This window comes from Triplophysa dalaica, chromosome 3 (assembly GCF_015846415.1).
Source record: "Triplophysa dalaica isolate WHDGS20190420 chromosome 3, ASM1584641v1, whole genome shotgun sequence".
Lineage (NCBI taxonomy): Eukaryota > Metazoa > Chordata > Actinopteri > Cypriniformes > Nemacheilidae > Triplophysa > Triplophysa dalaica.
In genome coordinates, this window is record NC_079544.1 from 4,799,265 (window position 1) to 4,822,989 (window position 23,725).

General features: G+C 38.6%; 1 protein-coding gene across 2 annotated transcripts in view; it reads right to left on the bottom strand.

Moving 5' to 3' along the window:
- Positions 1–23,725, bottom strand: part of tnr (tenascin R (restrictin, janusin)) — a 132,704-nt gene that overhangs the window by 13,583 nt on the left and 95,396 nt on the right. For both annotated transcript variants that reach the window (XM_056744207.1, XM_056744206.1), the window contains 11 exons: positions 23,051–23,201; positions 18,748–19,017; positions 18,238–18,423; positions 16,547–16,636; positions 15,938–16,201; positions 14,757–15,023; positions 10,060–10,179; positions 9,825–9,968; positions 6,071–6,190; positions 4,470–4,613; positions 1,137–1,267 (listed from right to left, as the gene is read on the bottom strand). In XM_056744207.1, coding sequence (XP_056600185.1) covers positions 1,137–1,267; positions 4,470–4,613; positions 6,071–6,190; positions 9,825–9,968; positions 10,060–10,179; positions 14,757–15,023; positions 15,938–16,201; positions 16,547–16,636; positions 18,238–18,423; positions 18,748–19,017; positions 23,051–23,201 — 1,887 coding nt within the window. The remainder of the gene's footprint in view (positions 1–1,136; positions 1,268–4,469; positions 4,614–6,070; positions 6,191–9,824; positions 9,969–10,059; positions 10,180–14,756; positions 15,024–15,937; positions 16,202–16,546; positions 16,637–18,237; positions 18,424–18,747; positions 19,018–23,050; positions 23,202–23,725) is intronic.

The following is a 23,725-nucleotide window of genomic DNA, read 5'->3' on the forward strand; positions in this document are numbered from 1 at the left end:
GGTTGTGTCTAGACACACACACACACACACACACACAAACAGACACGCAAACGTACGTGGCCGAACCAAGACAACTAAATACATATAGCTGTATTTTCCTCGATGCCAGACAGACCAAATAAAGATAACCAATGCAGATATTAGACAGTAATCATCCATTCAAATAATGTAATTATTTCAAACTGTACTATATCTATATGAACGCTACTGTGACATTTTGAAGAAAATGATTTCAGGGAAATCTTTGATAGACATACTGTGTCTTGTTAATTGACTTAATTCATATTTACTGAGCTACATCAAAGCAATGTAATTAAATTTTGAATTCCTATAGGCGCATTAAAAGATCCAACAGCTCCCAATACAGGACGGCCTCTGTGGAACACAGACAAAACTGTGACTTACATCATAAAGTCGCATAAGATCATCCAGTGCAACCAGTTTAATACTGAAAAGATCATTTAAAATTTCACTGTAAAATAAATTTAGTAATTGATTATGACTACAGTTGTGTTTCCTAAATACTATATGTGGACAATGACAGTATTTAGCTGTGTAAAGCGAATGCATTGCTTAAAGGGACAGTACGGCCAAAAATGTAAATTCTGTTATGGTTGACTCGCGCTCAAGTTGTTCCAAATCTGAATACATTTCTTTGTTCTTATGAAGACCGAGAAAGATATTTGGAAGAATGCTTCAAACCAAACAGTTATTGGGCGCCATTGACTACAATAGTAGGACAAATGACAACTGTATGCTGTCCTACATTCTTCAAAATATCTTCTTTGTTCAACAAGACAAATTACTTTATAAAGAATCTTTTCATACTTTGGTAGCAGTGGCAGCTGGTCCACAATTTTTATGGGGGCACAGCAAACCATTTGACACAACTACCTGGCAAATATAGAATGAATAAATAAAAAAGAATTAACAGTCTTTGCCATTGATCAGCCGCCACTGTATGGTGGTCAACGGTGGAGAAGAACCGTTTGGTTACAAGCATTCCTCCAAATATCTTTCTCTGTGTTAATCAGAACAAAGACATTTATAAACACTTTGAATAACTTGAGTGTGAAGACAGAATTTTCATTTTTGGGTGAACTGTTCCTTTAAGGCTGAATCCAAATAGCACTTGCCTTTCGACTTCCGTCTGCTGCTTTGTATGTCAGCATGTAGTTATCGATGTCGGCGATGGGCGGCTGCCAGGATATGAGAGCGCTTCGATGGTTGACCTCACTCGCTGTTAGGTTCTGGGGGGCATCCATGGCTGTAAGCATCAAAAATATGACGAATAAAAGTGGTGACAAATGTATCTTCAATATGTACACTAAACCTGTTGGTCTGACAAGCTAATCTGTCCCGAAGAGATGGTTCACACAAAAATAAAAAGTCAAAATCATATTCATATTCATCTTTCAAAACCTGTATACGACTCTGTCTTCTGGGGAACAAAGGAAGATATTTTGAGAAATGTCTCAGTGGTTTTGTGTCAATACAATATAATCAATGGGGGACAATATGGCGTGCTTACCGACATTCTTCAAAATTTCTTCATTTGTGTTCTGCAAAAGTAGCGAAGTCAAAAAATGACACGAGGTTGAATAAATGTTGAGATAAAGAAACTGTTTCAGTGAGTGTGTGTTTGTGTTTACAGATGCGTCAGCATATCTGCTGGAGTCATGTAAACAGACCTTTTACCCACGGCTATAAAGATCATGTGGGTGCACAAGATATAGGTTTCAGACATCGTGACAGATCCGCTTCACAGTAAAAACAATTAGTGCATGTTCTCCCGGCCTCCTGTTTCTCAGTTTGATCTCTTATCTGACAGCATGCCTCTCTGCCTCCAGCCGAGCTCAGCACACGCGCGCACTCTCTTCCTTTCATCACTTCATAAGCTGATGCTGTCTTTCCATGTTGTCAAACAGGCATCATCCATTGTGTTCATGCAGAAAAAAATGATGTATCGTTGCTGCTCTTCAATCCTTAAAAAACAGCTCTTCTCTGCCTTGCTCTCATTGTCTGCAACTGAAGCTATGCAACGTCCTAGATCTGAAATGCTTTTGTCACAACCTTTAATAAGTAACAAGCAAACCTATCAAGGATTTATGAAGGTGTGGAGTCCCACCAGAACAGAGGATTATGAATCCATATGTATATTAAGGGAAGCATTTGCATTTTGCAACATTTTCCCCTTGGTTTCCCCTTAAATCGACTGAGCGGGCAAACTAATAAAGAGCGTCAATCGGGTCTGAAATACAGTGTAATGCTCCTGTGCATATCTCAGGGACTCATTCATATTCACATCCTCACCTTAATCGCTTTTACGGTGAGTTGAAAATGTTATCTAAATCAAAATGACAGACAGCACTAATCCTATAATAGGCATGAAATTTGTTAGCTGTTGTCGTCTTAATTATCCCCGTAAGCTTCCGTAAGCCTCGGCGTAAATACCTAAATGATGCGTCTATGACACTTCACCCCAGTCGGGGTGGGACTTGCCAGATCCTTAAATACCAGAGGATTGTAATTTCCCTTGTTTTTTGCAGCCATTAGAGGGTTTTGTTGTGTTTTTTGTAATGAGAGCATGGCAGGATCGCTAGAGTTATCAGAGCAGAACTGTTTCTAAATAGCACCGCCATTAAGTATCCAAAAAAAGGCCAAACCAACAAACTTCATTACGTGTCAAGATTGGGAGCGTCAGCGAGCTGGCACGGAGGTGGCAAAGCCAATGGCCTGTGACTCTTTTATGTGCAAATTAATTTCCTCTAAACAATCCAAAGTAATGAAGTATTCTGGGAGGGTCGCTTGATTAAAGTTGAGGTCTAATGCTTCGGAACGCGGCCCTCCCCTCCAACTCTCTTTAAAAGACGGGCTAAAGCGTTCGATGCAGAATGAAGCGGTTTGATATAAAAATGGAGCTTGTTCTAGTTCACTCTTCTGTGTGGAAACCTGTGGGAAAGGTCTGTCTCTCCATCTTGTGCGCTTGCAGCTCGCTGTGAGGAAAGATGGCTGGTGATGCTGATCTCCTCTCTGTTCTCACATGGGAATAGCAGTTTTGCTGACCGTGGTATTTTGTTATACTAACTACAGAAATAAAGTTATGGCCTTGTTTCTGCTCCACGTGAGCTGCCCATCTCTGTTAAGAGGAAAAGGATAGCATCGATAGGAAAGTACATGATCATGTGATGGTATATTAGATATCAAGTTGTTGATCAAACTAAATAGAAATTAGTTACTGTTACTGGAAAAACTGTGATGCTTTGCATTGCTCTTGTGTTGGAACACAGTTACAGTTTGTAGAAAAACAATATATGAAAATATAAGGTTATGCTTGTCCTAATATGTTAGTATAATAAATAAGTAGTTAATAAATAAACAAAATGTACAGTTTGAGTCATTTATCATATGTTACAATATCTGGGGTCAATATGACATTAAAAGTGTCTGCAATTTTTATTTTTATTTTACAAAATGAATGCTTAAAAAAGTACATCATTTTTTATCATTAATTATGATGTGGATGTGTAAAAACATTAAAAACATGCTATTTTCATTTGACATATTCATCATTTCATTATACATAAATGTTATTTTACGTTTTTTCCCTAGTGCCACCTGCTGGGATTTTCCTTTTTTTACTTTTTTACATTAAAGGGATGTCTTGATCTTATCTATGATTTGTTTATAAACAGAAGTAGGGAGCTGCTAAAGTTCTTTGTAATATTTATTTCTTCAAGTTTGTTTATTTATATGTTTTTTGGCTTGTAAATGCATTTTGATTGATATGCCGGCCTTGATCCCCTTGATTCTGTCTTTCATTATTTCATTCTACTTTCATAAATTATAATGTGGATCTCATTTTTTGTCTTTGGTGATCTGTTAGCTAGGGCTGGCTGTATTATTCACATCGTCCTGTTATTTTGCGCACGGGCCGTAACATATCTCATGTTTGATACATGTCAAGGAGCACAAAAGTGCTGCTGTCAAAAAAAAAAATCACATGATTCACGATGGATTGACACAAACAACCCTACAACACCAAACACAGACCTCGACACTCACATGCAACATACAACACACAACAAGTGACAAGCTAAACTTGACCACGAACTTAACAACAATAGTGTAAACAAAAATGGCAAACGGTCAAATAATACAGCTTTATTATGCATGTCCCAGTGCATGCTGGGTAGAAGGCAGATGGAGCAGAACCAAAAAAATTTTTAGCATTTCAACTACAAAGTCCATTTCACCACAGCGGTGCTTGTTGGTATGACTTAAAAATGGAGTAATATCATCATAGAAAAGAGATATATATGTGTTCCTGTAAGTTTTAACTTTTAGAGTCAGTGAGTAAACCTCTTTCAAAAAACATCTCAAATTATATTATTTCTCTATAAATTATTATTTTAAGACGTGAGGTCATTATCTGAGGTCACATTTAACTTATTAGGTGAATCACTTACGTGTGACAAAGTTGGCGATGACGGTGCCGCTGGTGAGAGGACCTTTGGTGGCGTAGAGGGCCACTGAGTATGTGGTGCTGGGGATGAGCCGACTCAACTGATACTCCTGCTTGTTACCCTCCACCAGAAATGTGTCGGCAGTAACTAGAAAAAAATAACAAGAGGACATTATATTTTTTATTATCTGAACTGTAACTACTAATTAAAACAAGTCATTAGTATGTTATCATGAGTTTAAAGTATCATCACTACACATAATAACAAAATGTTTCTTTCACTGTTTCTTTATGAAGTTTAACATGCTGAATACGAAAAACAAATACATTTTTGTTACCATCGATTGGTACTTACAAAAAATATTTTCACATATTTATACATTCACTCATACACAGAAATGACAAGGTTCTGGCATAACACTGAGCTCAAAACAACAGTTTAACACAACGGTTACTAAAAATCAGTCATCCAAAACCTCAGAAGTGTACATTTTATCGTTGTTGTTTTATGACTAATTCTGTCCTCATGAGCCAAGTTGCAGATGTAGTCATCCATCAACGTTTCATCCAAACTTTCTATTTTCTAACCCTGACAATTGAGAAATATTTTCTTTAAGATGTGAAAATTCAAACAGTTTAGTGTATATACAGTATACAGATGTATTGAAATTAATTATATAAGCTCAAGATTACCTTGAGCTAAATATACATTTAAACATTGATGCTACATGAAATATTAATAAATGTGAGCCTGGATCATAAAACCAGTCTTAAAGTAGCACAGGACAAAAGTACATTGTATTGGTCAAAATTATCGATTTTCCTTTTATGCCCAAAATCATAAGGATATTAAGTAAAGATCATGTTCCATGAGGATATTTTGTACATTTCCTACCTTAAATATATAAATACTTTCTTTTGATAAATGTATGGCCTGTCACAGTGCCCCTTATTAACAACTTCAAAGGCAATTTTCTCAATATTTCGATTTTTTGCACTCTCAGATTACTGAGTTTTAAACGGTTATATCTCATCCAGATATTATCCTATTCTAACAACTCAATCATCAATAGAACGCTTATTTGTTCAGCTTTCAGATGGCGTAAAAGTCTCAACTTCGAATGGTCTTAATGTCCAGGGTCACAAATGTTACCACAATAATAAGCACCACACTATAAAAAGGCCGGGCGAAAAAAAAATTATATATATTTTTTTTAATCACACATAATATTTAATGTACTGTGGCCTGGCTTATATATATGCGTTATATATACTTTTTCACAGATTTTCACTATAATGCATGTGGAGTTTGAAAAAGCACAGCCTTTGATCTATAAAAAACACAAATAAATGGGAATATTTTTCTCCCTTTTAAAGTATTTATCATATGTTATACAGTAAGTTGCATTTTATATTCAATTCACTTATTTTTACACAGCAGAACAGATTTGTGACCCATTTTCGGACGACTGCCCGCACACATCTAGAGTTCAAATCCCAGATAAGCCCCCGCAATAGAAATGTATGTACAACAGTACAAGCCAATGATACTGTTGTAAGAAGGTTGTGAGAGGTCGTGCTTTCGTTCATCAGGTCTTCGCGTACCTTGGTTCCTGGTGAGGGTGAGCACGTAGTTATCAACACTGGCGACAGGAGGATTCCAGCGCAGCAGAGCCCCTTGAGGTGTGACATTTAATGCGGTGAGCTCCACAGGCATGTCCATAGCTGTGTGCAACAGAGGATAATGTGCAGGTTATAGACAGACAGTGAGAGATAAGCTCAGCCAAGGTAATTGCCAGCAGTGTCATCCTTGCCTAGTATTTCCTCCTAACGCGTAAAGAATACAAATAGATCACAAGGCAGCTGGGAATTAATTTGTTGTGATTATTTGGCTGGAGTAGATCACAATTTCCTCCTCCATCGTGGGAGAAAATTAGACATTCAAATGTGCGTTTCCACTTGAGTAGTACGTTCCTCGTAGTGCATTCACAGATGGCCGTTCTTTCTTCCTGATAGGAAATTCACACTCTCCTGTGTGCACCGTGGCATATGTCCTCTTAGACGAGGTCAATGGGCTGCAATCACACATTATCTCCCTATACTGTCCCACGCACTTCTTTGTTCTGCCAGCCTTGCTGTCAGGAGCCAATATCTCTTTTGCAGCGGTTGAGAGCTGACCCTCCCATCAGACGCCGTTGACTCGCCTCCAACAAAGAAGAATCCAAATTCTCGTAAAAAAAGCGTGTCGTACATATTATCTTAAACTGAAGACAAAAGGTAAGATGTTTAATACATATAGTTGGTTATTTCACATGTGACGTGTATTGTTTTGAGCCAAAATACTAATTTTGACTTTTACTTGCTATTAATGAATATTTATTTTAATATAATAGTGATAAGGTCTAGATCCCTTCCTGGGACAAACTGACTCGAAAGGGAGAGTGTCAAAAGTAGAATGCCATAGTAACAAATAAAAAAAAATGTATTTAAATACGTATATATTTTTTACGCTTGCTAACATACTACCTAACATGCGATCGTAAATGCAGTTTAATGCTAATACAGTATGTAAGGGATAATGTACAGGCAGCCGGATGTTATCGCAGTAATAAGCCCCGACAGATCACGACCCGACATGAAATCACGCTGAAGGGGGATATTTCATGATAACAACAGGCTGCTTGTACATTATCCCGCTTATTACACGGCTACTTGCCACATGAGAAAAAAATGGACAGAACATTAGAATTTGACATATTTTATTGGATAATTTGTACCGAATGTAGACCTTCCGCGAGGAAAAGCCGTTTAGTTTCGATTTTAATGTAAAACGTTCGAACATCACGAACAGGCAAATTGGTTTAGTCAATTGTAAATATAATGTCATATATGTTATTCAAATACATATTCATAATAGATTTTTGTGTAATATTAAACGTCCCTTCTCAAAATGATATGCACCATCCGGGATACAGGGTGTTATCAGTTTTGAGCGGTTGTTGTTTGGAAGTAACAACCCTTGGAATGCCGCGACTGGCCAATCAGAATCAAGCATTCAAATGAGCCCTGAAATAAATATATATATGCTATATAAGTATGCAATGTGCTTTTTACATACATAACGTTTATTAGATGAACATCTACAGTTACCACATGAACAAGCGTTAAATCATATTATTTTATTCCTACGACAAAAATAAAGATGTTCTTAAGAAAATATTTAAGAAATGTTTGAGAATCGCTCTTACTACCATTCTTACGAACTTCCTATAATTCATCTTAAGAACCATCTTAGATTTTGTCTTAAGAACAGTTTTGTGAATCCGGCCCCAGATCTGCAGCGCATGACAGCAGTTCAGAGGCAATTTCTGACAAGCCCAACACTAGAGATACAGAATCTGACTTCTCCTCAGTAAACTATGTGATGAATATGAGTTAGATGGTCGTCTGTAGGTCATTAGGCAGAGCTGCGAACCCGATCCATCAAGTTTTATCAACAGCCCATTTCATCTTTCACTTATCCGAGCTGAAATACACAAAGCCTGACTGTTTTCTAGATCCTATTAATGATAAGCTGTTTCCCAAAAAGCTGCTTGTCACTTTGCATTGTTGAAGCATTGGTGAGATTGTTTTATACACTGGCGGCTTCAGATTGTTTGCCTGTCATATTTTTATTAGCTTTGAACAAAACTGTCAGGCTTTATGTCACGATAGGAGGCGCAGGTGTGTGTTGATGTAAATGCAAACACTTCTTATCTAGTTATTAAGTTAGAAAAAGTCAGCAGTCTGTAGGCAAAGGCCAGCATCTGTTTGTTCTATTGTGTTACACCACACTGTGTGATGGGAGTTATTAGTTTAGTTCCCGGCTCAAGACATCGGCTCATTAATTCATTTCAGTGGAAAAATCCACGGCCTGAACAAACAACATTCCAGGGAATTTTACTAAAATAATATTCAAAATGAGTATTTTTGTTATAAAATAGTACCAGTCCTGGATTATATATTTGGTCAATAGCTGTGCTTTTACTCTTAACAATGCCAGAAGAGTTATAAAAATACACAAATTACATACAGTACCACAATAAAAAACAACGGACGAAAGTGCCACTGTGTACCAGTGCCCAGTCCAGCAGGGGCAGTAGGAAGGGGGAGCAATCGAACTAGGGTTCGGACCAGGCACTCGAACTAAATGTGAAACCGACCTAAGGCATTTTTATAAAAAAGACATAAATATCTTAATTCAACTAAGGCATAGACCTGGCTTAAGCTAAGCCGTGTCTGTGAAACCGGGCCAGGATGTTTTACTAGATGCTGTGTTGTTCTACAAAAAAACTATGTACTTGACATAATATAGTGAATGTACAGCAAATGCTCTTAAGAGCACTGAAGGAGAACAGAAATGAGATCTGAAAACAGGTCTCTGCTTGGAGCGTGTCAGTAACGCTCGTCATAAAAGTGAGTGAAACACACACAAGCACACATTTATACCAAAGAATACGTCATTATTAGCGGTTCACTTCCGCGATTTAGTACGATTGTGTTTATATCATCAGCGAAGCATACTGGAGTTCACATTAACCGCACCACAGACCTCCCCTTTTAAGTGGACTCGGGTACAGTTCGCGGTAGCACACCCGGGTTCGGAAGACAGCGTTCACATTACCCAAACGAACCAAACTCTGACGTTAATCGAACCCGGGTGGGCACCAAAAGTGCGAATGTGAAACCGGCCTTAGATAGATACATTACCGGTGTGCATCTTGAGACAAAACAATGGCACTGATATATTTAGAGACATTTCAGGGCAAGTTAAATTGACTTAAGACAGGTCAGACATTCATTCTAGTCTGGGACTAGCCTTAACACTTGTCCTGGAAACCGGGCCCATATCTTTTTTCATGTTATTGTCTCATGTGAAAATGGATTCGAACGTCTTCTGACCAAACTGCTACCCCAACAATCCTTACATACAGCTGGTAGTGCACACGTACTGTTACACCGGCTGTCGTGACGTGACCACCATGTGGTGCCTTTCAAAGCCATCGGGTGAACTTCCACACTGATCATTGAATCCATTAGTAAAATTTCATTTCACTTCAGCGAGATGGCTGGCAGTCTCCCAGAGGACAGCACGGTGTGAGAGATGCTCCTCATCACATGCTAAATGATGTGCTTCATTCCTCGGAATGTCAGCCATGTTTCTACCCAATCAAAAGACGAATGACTCTATGAGACTACATCCTTCAAGTGACACCAAACGCCATTTCTAATGATCGAAGCTAGTCTGCGTGAATGCTAGGGGCTTTCCAGGATAGGGCGATTAGTATGTCTTCGAGTAATGAACTGAGAAAAGAAGTACCTGTGAAGACAGTCGTGGTGATGATCTTGCTTTCTTGGCTTCCTCTTACGGCATTCAGCTTGATCTCATACTCGGTGGCGGCATGAAGATTGGTCAGGGTGAAGTTGGTGATATCATTGTCGATCACGACATTGTCTACTCTACCTGCGAGAGGATGATGAATAGAAATCCTGATTTTCTTTGAATGCATTTCCAAATCGATATTTTCGAGGTGTTCAAGATGTGGTGGAGGTACCTTTAGGTGACTGGTAAGCCATTTTGTAGTAATCAAAGGGTGCGAGTGGTTGAAACCATGATATGGTCGCAGACTCTTCCGTCACGTACAGCACAGTGATGTCTCTCGGAGGATCCATTCCTGCAAAAATGAGGGTAATGAGTTAAAAAAGTATGTTGTGTTAGCATACAGTTTAAGTGTAGAGACACTGAATCACGCAGGTGCGTTAACATAATGCTTCATTCAAGAAATGTGTTTCATTCATGTATTATTCATTCAAATGAAATAGTCCTTTTATTATTCATCATCGCTGATTCTTACTTAGAATGATACTTGACATTATTTTGATAGATAATATTTTTCCTTTGAAATAAATCAGACATCACTTAAAGGTTACAGTTTGTAAGAATTTTGCAGTAAAATATCCCAAAACCACTAGGCCAATATTATATTTTTTTCAGCTGAGTACTTACTATATCTCAAATATTTCCAACTGTTTTTACATCCTGAGAAAATCTGCATTCTAAACAGTGGACCAGGGCCGTTTAGTCGCCTGTCAATGGCGTCATATCCCCGTTACCCTTTGTTACCACCTTTACAGACCTAGCAACCGATTACACTGTCGTAGACAGATGCGGAAGTAATTTGTACCGTCAGCCCGTCTAGCATTATTGCAAATGATGTGGGTACGTTCAAATTAACTTTAACTATGCTTGATTTGAACACTTAAAACTGCGCAGTGTTATCACACCATCGAATTGGACGTTTACTGTAACATCTATGACTAACAATTTAACTTGAACTCTTACCTTACTCGGATCTAATTCATTATAATGAAATAAAATTATTTCATCAAACGCAACATTTATAAAACTTTATTACTTAACCTCTTCCGCTAACGTGATTTCTTGTTCCTGTCTGATTGATGTATCAGCGGTATCATCAATGGTGGAGTTGAAGATAACATATCCCATCATACCACGCTTCTACACAGCGTCATCAAGCTACGCCATTGTTGTTTTGATCGTGCGCCCTCTAGAGGCGATTTCTACAAACTGTACCTTTAAATGTTTCCAAGACAAATGTTTGATTCTATTAACTCGTTTTAAAAATAACATCATATTTTAATTCACTTCCCAGTCAGTATTAAATCAGTCTTAAACTCTCTAAATGTATATTCTCAATTTGTTCATTCTTTAAAACAAATTGTAGTTTTCACTCCCACTATATATATATAATACATCGTTTTTCTATCTGAAGGTGTGTTTACCTACAAGTGACAGGCCAGAATGAACAGTTTCCTCCATAACAATAAGTTTAATACATAAATAAACATAATAAAGTTTTGCACTTTGTTTAAAGGGATTTCAGCCTGTTTTGTCCAAGCATTCAAGAATCATTGTCATTGGCAATGAGCCCCAGAGAGTGAGACGTGTGTGTGTGCTGGACACACAACACTCTTCACAAGGGCATTTGCATTGTTATTGTCTGCTATCGTCCAGCAGGGAATCTTTTATGATTTGTTTACGTGTCCCAAGAGCTCTCTCCATCGCAAAAGCTGAATCTACCAGAAACTGCATTTGTAAAAGTTTAAGCGGACTTACAGCGGTTCTATCGCGTTCTAACAACTGGGAAGGATATAAACAGATTTACCCCGACCGTTATTGAAGTGGCCAGTCATTAAAACGAGTGGAAAGCTATTCACACCTCCCCACGTTCATTAAACTAATGCATTCAAATCGTAAACTATGGGTGGCAATTCATAAACAGGATGTCAACCTCATTTAAATGCTTTCGGAGTAAAATATTCCAAGTAAATGAGTTGCGATTATTCATGTATGCATATCTTAATTTATTTTGCACTCAGCGGAGCAGTCAATACATATATTTTCCGCATTTAGACTCGGTATAAAGGCCACCGAGAAAGACTTTCCATTTGTGATTTTTCTGTCTTTCCTGCCGTTGAGCATATGGTGACCTTCTCATTCCCTTTGTGTGGAATTTAAAGGACTGTTAATGTGTGAAAACATGTTTCTGAATAAAGCACGTGCATGAAAAAATGTTCTTCACATATTGTTAAATCAACAACCTTGATGAAACCCATTAGACAACAACAGCTGCGACATCTTAAAAGCGTACCATAAACGTCACTGTAATGATACCGGCTGAAGTAAAAGTTGCAATTTATTTCAAACTAGTCAAGCTGCCATGCATACGGTCCTCTGCGGAGTAGATTTTTTTAGGTTTAGAAATAGCTCTGAGACAATATCTCTTTTGGCAACTGCAAATATCAGCTCGCTGACAGTACGGCTGAATAATTTCTGACACCTCCACATTGTGACAGAGGTAATTAGGGGAGGATTACACACTGTTGAGTTAATTAAGACACAAAAGGCTAAAAAAATGTGCCGTGCAGCTGTGAGTTAGAATCATAATGAGAAATACAGCAGGTACAGACGAGACCCTTTTTTGCGCGCGCTGACAAATTACCGCATGCCCATATTGATAAAATAGACACGAAAGTAAAAATGTTTTTTTTTGTGCTATGGAAAACTCGAAAGTGTTAAATAGAAGACAATAAATGCTGTGAATTTAGTTTGGAGAGTTTATTTTTATATCTGAAACTTCACTTAAAGCTACAATGACTTAAGAATATTTCCGTATTTAATCATTTGGATGACTTTAACTAGTATAGCAAAAAGTGGATTTACAAATTTAAAGGTCCAGTGTGTAGTTTTTGGAGGATCTATTTACAGAAATGCGATATAATATGCAAAACAATGTCTTCAGAGGTGAAGCAAGATCTTACATTATGAAGTGTTATGTTTTAATAACCTTTTAATGAGCTATTTCTATCTACATAGCTATTCTTCTGTCTCCATGTTGTGCGGTCCCCACAGGATTTTGCAGAGATTTTTTGTGATTTCTGCAGCAAAAAATGCTTTATTCAAACTACCAGCTGTGAAAACATATTTTATGCATTTCCTGTGATTAAAAGGCATGCATCGGATTCATACTGAAGGTCTGGAAACCTTTAAGTTTAAGTCCCGCCAAAGAGGCCAATTTGACTGACAGGTCAAGCAACCAATCACGTTTCGTTTCATGCAGCTTCATGTTTATGGTTGTGGAAATCCTCGGAAGTTCTTCAGGTATTGTGAATAGGGTTGGGCGATGTTTACCAAATTGGCATCAGACAGCGTCTACAGTGAAAGTTTGAGATGGACGTTGACATCAATGTCTATTTTAAATATGCCCCGACGTTGTGAAGCGCAGAGACAGCAGTTATCAAGTCAGGCGTGTGTCATCTGTATAGAGTAAGCTTCTGAGTCATAAACTCATGCGCGTTTTCTTTATATAACACGAGCTGCGCAGACACGTGTCTTCTTTATATAGTTATAAAGTCATGCGGGTCTGCGCAAGCTGAGCGTCTTCTTTAAACAGCGCGAGCTGCACAGTTAAAGTCAGGCGTGTCTGATCTGTATTGTGCGAGTTCATATGCCCCTTAAGCCTTGTTTAAATTTGTTTACACTGGAATTTGAAGCACATCGCAACGAGAGTCACGCGACAAAAGTGATAGGGACAGCTTTATAAACCTGGGACAATATCAAGCAGGCTTCGCTAAGCGTTTTCAAACTGGGCAATTCCGACGATATTGCCTACAGCACCCCAGCCGCAAGCAGTAAGCAGTGATTTTATCCACATCTTCCATTTCACGCCTGACAGTAGTGGTCTGTTTGCTGTTTGAGCTAGTGCCATGAGCAGTGCAGCGAAATAGCTAATCAGAGCAGAGCTCAATATTAATATTCATGACCATTCCAAATAAGGTATAACAGACCTTTTCATTCTAGGGACAAATCTTAGGGTTGTAAATGGAAATGTTAAACTGTTTCTATATAATTTTTGAACTTACTTAAGCCACATACATTCAATGTAGATAGCAGAGAAAAATTTAACATATTGTTTCAATGAAATCTTTGGGACCTTTAAGAACGTGACACGCATCGGTGAGGCTGACTTGACTCAAAGCCACTAGCCTGCAACCTTTAGCCAAAAGCGTAACGGCTAATGCTAACGCCTTTAGAGGAGCGAAGGAAAGAAGACCAGAGGCTATTTATTTTAAATAGATGGCAAATGGATGTTGTTAGCTAATTGTACTTGTTACAGACCCTTATATCTCCATTCACTAGTATGTCTGCTTGGAGCAGCTTTTGATGGAATGTGCTATGTGTTAACATCATATAGCGCGTCTTTGGCCGAATTATGAAAATATGCGACAATCTCTACATTTTGCAAGTTTGTTTGATTATGCGTTAAATTCTGCGATCGCAAAATTGCAAAATCCTGCATTCAGGACTGGTTGTTTTTACAGTAGCCCTAAACGGACAAACTACTCAATTGAGTGTGTTTCGTAAAAACCTTATCTCCTTCGGCAAAAAAGTGAAAATGTGAGGCACCATAGTGTTTTGAAAGGGGGGGTCGAGCGGTGGAGTTCTTTAGCAAAAAGGTACAGATTGCACCTTTAAATATGCCTGATTCAGGCGTAATCACTTCAACCCACGTCATTGCAATACTGTTTCCCAAACGAAAACACTTTCCCATAATAAAAAAAGAAATTCAGGCAGTTCGGATAGTTTTGTTTTCCAATATACTGTATAAAAACACAACCTCGGACATGTGTCAAGGACACCCCTGAACATCACATTCATAAGCAGTAGTACCTGTTGTGACTAGGCCTACGACTGGTTTCGAGGTCACATTGCCGTGCATGGTAACCAAGGAAACGGCATACCGCTTGGAGGGCAGAAGACCAGTCAGGGTGATTCTTGTTTTGGACCCGTCTAAAGCAATCTCAGAATCATCACTAGAGTCCTGGGCGCTGTAGTTCAAGATGAATGCGTCAGCGGGCGGGGCTGGTGCACTCCAAGCCACGCTCAATGAATCAGATGTGACATCAGAGAAATAAAGCTGTGTGATAGGACGGAACCCTGAAATCGAACCACAACAACCGTGTTAGGAAACAGTTGGCTCCTGGGATGATGGATAAGTCTAAGGAATAGTTCACCCAAAAAATGATAACTTGATGAACTGTTTCTTTAAGAAATCTTTTTTTGACTTCAGCTAATCCATACAGTATGAGAATCGATGAATATTGGAAGAAGTGATTTGATGAAGACAGAACAGTGCGGATGCATCCAGACCATAGAACTCAAGCAAAAGATGAAAATTAGATGAAGAAAATCTGAAAATGATGAAATGTGATGACATCATGATGATAAATATGAATGTATTGATTTGCCATGCAAAAGCAAGTGAGTGATCAGAACAAAGCTTGTGAAGAATGTGAGTAGACAGAAAAGTTGTCAAAGTCAGAAAAAGTTGATTTTCGGTGCAAATATAAAATATGTAAAGACAGATAGATAGCTGAAATTTAATGAAGTGTGATTAAATGCAGGAGTGACTAGAAATGCAGCTGTTGGGAAAGAAAAGTTACAGGAGGGTGAATCTTTGTTAATTATGAAGCGAAAATAATTTCACTGCCAAGCCTTGTTGCACTTAACAACTTGATCAGTAAAGTACAAAACTAGACATTTTATGGTTATTGTATACAAGCAAAACAGGTAAAACTAATGAAAACAATAATTTTTCATTCATATGTATGTTTCTTCAATTAAAATAGTTATATACGGCATATACAGACATACATTAGGCTTTAATATTCACATAAAACAATAAAGATATTGATGATCTAAGAGCACCACATCTCTAGAGTCCACTCATGCCACCATTATAGATCCAAAGAGATGAATTTAAAACCATCTCTACAAAGCTAAAATGTAACCTATATACAGATGCTCGACACTCATTCCTGTATCTTCAAATGCCCAAAATATCAACTTACCTGTAAAGGCATCAATTGTGGCGGCTGTGCTCTGCTGTCTGCCCCTCTGTGCGGCTACAGTAATAGTGTATTCTGTGCCCGGCTCCAGACCTGTCAGCGTTGTGCTGGTGATGTCCTTGGGCACCGTGAGCTCGGTCGTGACTCCAGCGGAGGAGGTGTAAGTTACCCTATAGTGGTCGATAGGTCCCTGAACCGTGCCCCACATCAGGGTGATGGTGTTGTCTGTGGAGGCTGTGACCGTCAAATCCAGAGGGATGTCTAGACCTAAACATTAGCAATATACAGCAACTGTGTTTTATTGCTTATACAAGTACAAAGATGCTTGGTTTAGCAAGCTGAAACATTTGCTTACTGTAGGGAATTGTCAACATCATACATCAACTTTATCAAGACAAATTGTTAAAGAAAACATTTGCACAAATCTGCAGTGGAAACTTGGAGAGTAGCGACTATTATAACTAAGAGGGATGTGTCCCCCTCATTATTCCTAAATTATTGAAGAATTGTTAATCTTATCAAGCAGATGAGATTTATGATGTGCCGGCCACTTTTCATGTTTATTTCACCGGGATCTGATATTGCTAAACCTATAATTTTATCAGCACTCGCCTGTTCTCGCATTCATTGTTGCTGGTGTGCTTTGGTTGGCACCAAGAACAGCTGAAATTCCAATGCCATACTCTGTGCCAGGCAGTAAATCTGAGAGAGAGAGAGAGAGAGAGAGAGGAAGGTGTATAAAAGATGAAGTGGTAAAATCAGGTGTGTAAGGCTCATAATAAGTGCATTGGATGTCATTAAAAATTCATTCACTGAGATGGAAAAACACAAAACATCAGGAAGGTACTGAATCAAACACCCTGATGTGTCTTTGAGGTGAGAAACAAAGTCTATTCAATGCTTAGTGTCTGAAATGTTGCTTACTGGGAGAAAATATCTGTTAATGAGAGGAAAAAGTCAGCATGCCAGCACATTTGAGAGGGAGGACATTAGAGTTGCTATGCTGTCGGCCTTGGCCAGGCTACAATCAATCTTAGTAATGTCATGAATTCAGTATAGGAACATAATGTATGATAGCTTCCATAGTTGCACATGTGTGAAAGGTTCTGGAGGCTGTTGGGGTTCATTTGTACATTTCAGGGTCAGGGTGTTTTAAAAAGTGCCAGAATTACACTATGGTGCGGTTGACCAGACAGGGATTAGATTGAGACAGAACTAGGACAATTCAGGTAGATGTTACAAACACGAAAACATAAAAAACAAATATATGCAATAAATGTAAGTGCAAGATGTAAAAAAATGATCTTAATCTGGTAGGCGTTAAGGGATAGTTCATCCAACACTGATTAAACTGTCATCATTAACTCACGCTCATGTAATTTCATACCTGTAAAAATAAGATATTTGGAAGAATGTTAGTAATTTTCAGTTCCGGGACATCATTGACTTCCATAGCAGGAAGAATGAAATGGTAGACAAAGGTGCCCGACAACTCTTTGTTTTCCTAAATTCTTCAAAATATCTCATTATGTGTTTAACAGATAAAAAATACAATATTTTTTTTTACTATGGTAGTGGATGATGTCCCAGAACATTCCTCCAAATATCTTTCTCTGTGTTCATTGGAACAAAGACATGTATACAGGTCATCATCCACTAACATAGTAGGAAAAAATATATAGTATTTTTTTGTCCTGTTAAACACATAATGAGATATTTATTAAGAATTTAGGAAAACCTTGTTGTCGGGCACCTTTGACTACCATTTCATTCTTCCTACTTTGGAAGTCAATGATGAATTACAAACATTCTTCCAAATATCTTTCTTTGTGTTCATCGGAACAGGTATGAAATTACATGAGCGTGAGTAAATGATGAGTGAACTTTCATTTTTGGATGAAATATCCCTTTAAGCCACGTCCGGAAAACTGCCTCTTTATGTGCTAACACATCTGACCACATCGCCATCATTAACAAATGTTATGTAGCCCAAACTTAACTTCTAATATCCCTCTGCAAATAATAAACATCTTTAGAATAGTATTAATTGAAATGAATACAACTGATATACAATCAAATGTTAATATAAATGAATATGAATAAAAGTCAAATAGAAAATAAATGGTTATATTGTGACCGGAAGTTGACTTCGGGCCAGGCATGTGCGTCTGTTGAAAAACCACTAACTAACCCAATTATAAATAAAAGAATAAAATAAAATACAGTACAATTAAATACAATTAAACACAATAATAAAATAAACGTTTAATGGAAATTTTCATTAGAATAAATTCTGGGTTTACCAGTGAGGGTAGTCTTTGTGGTGGCACCATCATTGCGTGGGACGATGAGTTTGTCGTACTGGTCTCCGGCTAATGTGCTGAACACCACCCTGTAGCTTTCTACATCCGCTTCACTATTGTCCCATTCCAACTCTAGGCTAGTAGATGTTTTCGACAGCACTCGCAAGTTCTTGGGTGCATCAATTTCTAAAACAAATGACACAAAACGTCTCATGGTTTGATGGCCTGGGATTCCACATAGTGATGCAAAACCTGAATGTGCTGTAAGTTCCATTTGATACAGTAAAAGCATCTGCTATATGCATACACCTAAATCCAATTTCAAAGGGAGCTGGAAATCGAGTGTGAAGCAACATGTTGCATTTACTGTATGAAGTTATACGATAATGTAGGATTACGTGAGGAAAAAAGTACTGTATTTAAATAAAGAAATCGGAGCTAAGTGTTGATCTATAAATATGATTCATTCCGAATTGTTAATATTGATGAAACAAATGGTCTTTGTCTCACCTGTAGTAAACGTCGTGAAAATGGCTCCACTTTCATTGCCATTCTGGAGTCCACTAATCGATACTTCATACATGGATCCAGGCCTCAGGACTTGAAGTGAGTACTGGCTTAGTGTCGGCTGCAAGCGAAAGGTCGTTTTCGGTCCTTCTACACCCACCAGCCCGTACCGCAATATGATCTGGTCCACTTTAGCTTTGGGTGTGGTCCACTCCACGAATGCCACTGTGTCCGAGACATCTCGTACGATAAGCTGAGTTGGCCCATCGATTACTGAAGAACAGATATATCACAAAGTTATGGTCAGTAATAGTGAGAACATTTAGCAACTTTGCAATTGAATTTTTTGCTTGGATTATTAAATGATAGTATTAATAATGAGCTTCACTCTATTGTATCACGAAATACACATAAGGTAGCGAGCATTTCATGTTCTTGAAGCCAACACAAAAGTAAGCCCTGAGCTCGTATAGATCTGACATGATCTTACTGAAGATATAATGGCAAAATTGGACTTTATGTAGCTGCGTCTTCCCATTATTGACTGGATCATTAAAATATCTTCAGGGCAGATGTACAGGGTCAAAACTTACTGTAGTGGCAAAAGCCAAAGATACAGGAATAGTATCTTAAATGAAGTTGAGCTTTGTTGGACTGAATCATGACTTTGCTTGAGATTTTAAAGGTGACCATTTTTACACTACATTTTTTCTACATTCTAAACATTTTAACTTCAACTTCATCCATGCCTGTGCACGGGCAAAGAAAGGCCTGGAGAGGGCACAGGGGGTCGCAACACCCCGATTTTTTCTTTCTAAGCATTTTTAAGACTCAATTATTGTAAATAATGCATGCACAATAGTTATTGTATCCAATCTTCACAAATTTTTGATTTCCAATTATTATTAGTAAAAGAAAATATCTGAAGGACACCCAAGTCTATTTTCATTTCCTTATGGGGGGACCCGGACCCCCCCAACCTCTTCACACACAATAGAAATCGTACAATAGATGTCTACTTAAATAAGACACTAACTAGTTTTGTGATTAATTAACCTGCTTCTGTATTTAGGGCAACATGACCATATGCCTGGGAAACAGGTGTTGTGGAAGAAGATGAAGATCTCTTGTGCTTTTGACCTCAAAGGTTCAAGCTATCCCTGACCTCCATCTCCTTCCGCCGGGATGTATAAAGTGCTGCTAATTGGAACAGGTGAGACCATGCAAAACACATTTAACTTTCAAAGGATATCACTGATGCCTGATTCACATTTCAAACTCTTCCCTGTTTCATTCACAGGACACCAATCTCACTCTATTATTTTACAACTAGACAAAACCAACCGAGAGTAAATGAGAAAATGTGTGAACGTTAAGTCGAGTGATTTCTTCAATTGATTCGATGCACACCGACAGCAGAGACTTGGTGTTGATTGCTGGTTATTTTTTTCTAAAATTGCTGCATTTTTAGCGCTTAAGCACGATTACAGCGAGGCGAGTTTTTAACTCCAGGCACTGAGCTTATGCTTAACGAAACCGAGTCTTTCCAGACCATCTCAAGGGAAAGATAAATCTTAGCGTAGATTAATAATTAAACGCATTGAATTTGCCTTTTTTTATCCAATAAGGTATCTCCAGTGGACATGTGCAATATTAATAGAAAGGCATGCATAATTAACGCCTCTTTAATTATGCTCGACGCTGAGACCCGTGTAAATTAATGGCATTTTCACTGCCGACACGCAATTTGAATGGTTGTGGAAAGGTTCAATTGAATCTAATCCCGCTGTCTGTAAGTGACAGAAGAGAAATTCTTGGGTGAAGTTTACATTAAGTGCATAATTGCTGGCAGACTGACCCATTCATCATGGTGACATTTTCCATTAGCCGAAGCGTTCTGACACCTCCCCGCGGTTTATGCCTTCCTCTCGCGCACCCATTGAAAGATCTGTGTTTACACCTCTCTCTCCGTGTGTGTGACTGTAACTTTCTCCGCATGTCCTGTCAGGCTCCTTCGCAATTCTGTTTCATACTGACAACGCTCTGTCAGCTAACAGTAAAATGACTGCATTCATAGTATAGTTTGGATGTGAGCCCTCTGTTCGTCCTCACACCGACACAACTTGCATTTCAGCGAGGGACAGGGAAAACATCAACAGGACATGGCAGATGGGTGGAGGAAATCACTGTTGAAGCCACTTCCAACTTGTCAACTCCAGCTACAAAAGAGCTTCTGGTGACTCATCTGGCTGAGGGATCACCTGAAGGGAAAAGCACTTCGCATTGTTCTCTTTCATCTTCTCTGTGCACGGGAAGCAATGATGAGCTGGGTCTCTCTCCTCCGTGCATCCGAACATATGTCTGGGAGCTTTTATGTCTCCATTAATGATGGTTTCTGTTCTTCCACACAGAGAGCATCTACAAACACTTTCTTGTCGAGTTCACTGAATTCACCCAACCATGAGCTCTGCATTCCTCTCTGTAAGTGTAAAAGAAACTTCCCTCTGGTATTCTTACACCGCATTAATATTCATTACAGACCAGAGGGAACATAAAAGAGTTCGAGGACGGAAAACAAATTAGCAAACGTTATTCTGAAGGCCCGTTGCTGTGTAAATGTTTGATATGTGGACATGTCCAGTGTTGGTTTAACATCATGTTGGAAAACAACAAAACATTTCCAGGCTTGTCAAATTACAGAGAACAAAATCCTTGTCCTTCGTCCAGAGAATGAATTACTATCCAAAAGCATGCGTTTTAAAACCCAGCAGCATCGATCTTTCAGCATCGACTGGTCTTTCAAACAGTCAGTAGGACTTATATATTGATGGCAATATGGCATTTAGAGGGTTGGTTGTTCTGGGACGTGCATAAGATACACATACTTGCCAAATGTAAAACTCAAATCTACTGTAATGCTATGTACACACCGCACGATTTTAGTCCATATTCCATTTGCCAACAGATTTGTAAAAATTGCAGAAAAATGCCTGAAATCAGAGGAAATTGGTGCTTATTCATGCGAGTGACAATTGCGCGGTGTGCATTATCAAAGACACAATCTGAGACAATCGCTGATGCGGCACGGACGCCTGTGAGATATTTTGCATGCTAAATAAATATTTGGACCTGTCTGTGTTTCATAATCCCGCACGGTGAACTGTTTTGACTGAAAATTACATTTCCAATGACCTAAAGTCATTGAAGGAGCAAAATAATGGACCAGGGGAAAGGTCTGGCGAACACATCTCTCTGCAGAAAGTCCTTGCTGTCTGTGTCACCGCAACCACTGAACACTCCATCGGCGCACATGCAAAGGAAGATACTGTATATATTGTCTCACAAGTGTTTTTTACGTTATTTCTTGTATTCCTTAACACTGCGTGGATATTGACAATAACTGTAATATGAAAAACCTGTGGTTATCGATATTGCATTAATGCCTCAGATATCATAATACTGTAAACAATTCAGCAACAGTTAAAACTTTGCTTTAAGAGCCAAACTCTCCATCTCTCTCTGCCTCCCTACATTTGTATATTAAGAGTGATTCATTGATAAAATAGAGGACAAAAACAATATTATAACATAATAAGATTTTATAATTGTGTGTTGAAAATCTTTTATCGTGACAGCCCAACTTTCAGAGTGTTAGGTTGTGCAACCTGGTTTATGGCCTAGACAGAGTTGTCTGTGATTTTTACTATTGAAAATTGTGTAATGTCTGACCCCCTGTGGTTATAATGCAATGTAATGTGTTCAAAAACGCAACTAAATCCTAGATGGTCTCAGATTGTCATGCATCGAAAGAAGATCAGTTTCCCCACAACTTCGAAATTTGTGTATTGTGTCCCCGGCAGAAATCGCAATAGTTAAAATAAACTCTCCCTATTCTTCATAAACATTAATTCAGTAACTTTTAATTAAAGTCACTGAGTGCAGCCTTGACACAACAGAGGAGATCTGGCCCTCCCGGCTGAGATTGGTTATCTCTGAGGTTTTTTATTCTCCCCATTTATCTTTCATTGGAGTTTGGGTTCCTCGCCACGGACTATTGTTGGCTGGCTTGCTCACCGGGAGACCGCATGTATTAGATATTATTTGCTAAAATTATCTTCCTTGTTCTATAAACAACATGCGCTTTGCTGTGTTTGAGATTTTCAGTGTTTTTCACTATTTCTCCTGTAAAGCTGCTTTGGACACATTGTGAAAAGAGCTATATAAATAACATTTAATTGAATTGAATTGAATAAAAGCGCCTTCCAGAGACATAAACCTAGTAAAAATAAGTCAGAACCATGCTTACCTGTGACAACAGTTGCAGTTACAGGCTGGCTCCTGCCCTGGTCTTTCAATGCCACCAGGTTGATGGTGTATTCCTCCCCAGGCTTCAGTCCTGTTTGGTGGAAGGATGTGATGGTGCTGGGTAACTGTGCTGTCATCCCTCCATCGTTGTCCTGTCACATACACTCAGTTTAGTACAAACACATGCGAAAATATCAATCTCCATAATACCGAACGCCTTCATGCACGCAGCTACAAACAGCGTTTAGCCTAAATCAACAGAGATTGTTTTCAGCGGGCAGTCGACTGTGTGAAAAAGAAGCTTAGATGCATTTCGCCAGATGTTTGATGTATTAAATGAGTCCATTTTTTCTACCGGTCGGCTTAGCAGAGCTATGTGAGTATGATGCGGCAGCCCTCGAGACATCACCTGACCTTCTCTTGAATACTTATGAAATCAAGCAACATTGAGTATCGATGTTTTTTAGAGGTAAGCTCAATTTCTGGCTCTTCTAAAATGCCTCTTTGTGCTTTTTTCTTTTGTTCTTTTCCCATCAACTCACTTGTCCCTGCCATCACATCCATTACGATATTGTGGAGAATCGGAATGGCTCTTATGCTTTTTAGTATTAAATCCACAGAGGCTGAGACTTCCACTTCTAATATGATTTCCCCAGTGGCACGGCGTGGTTTGCTC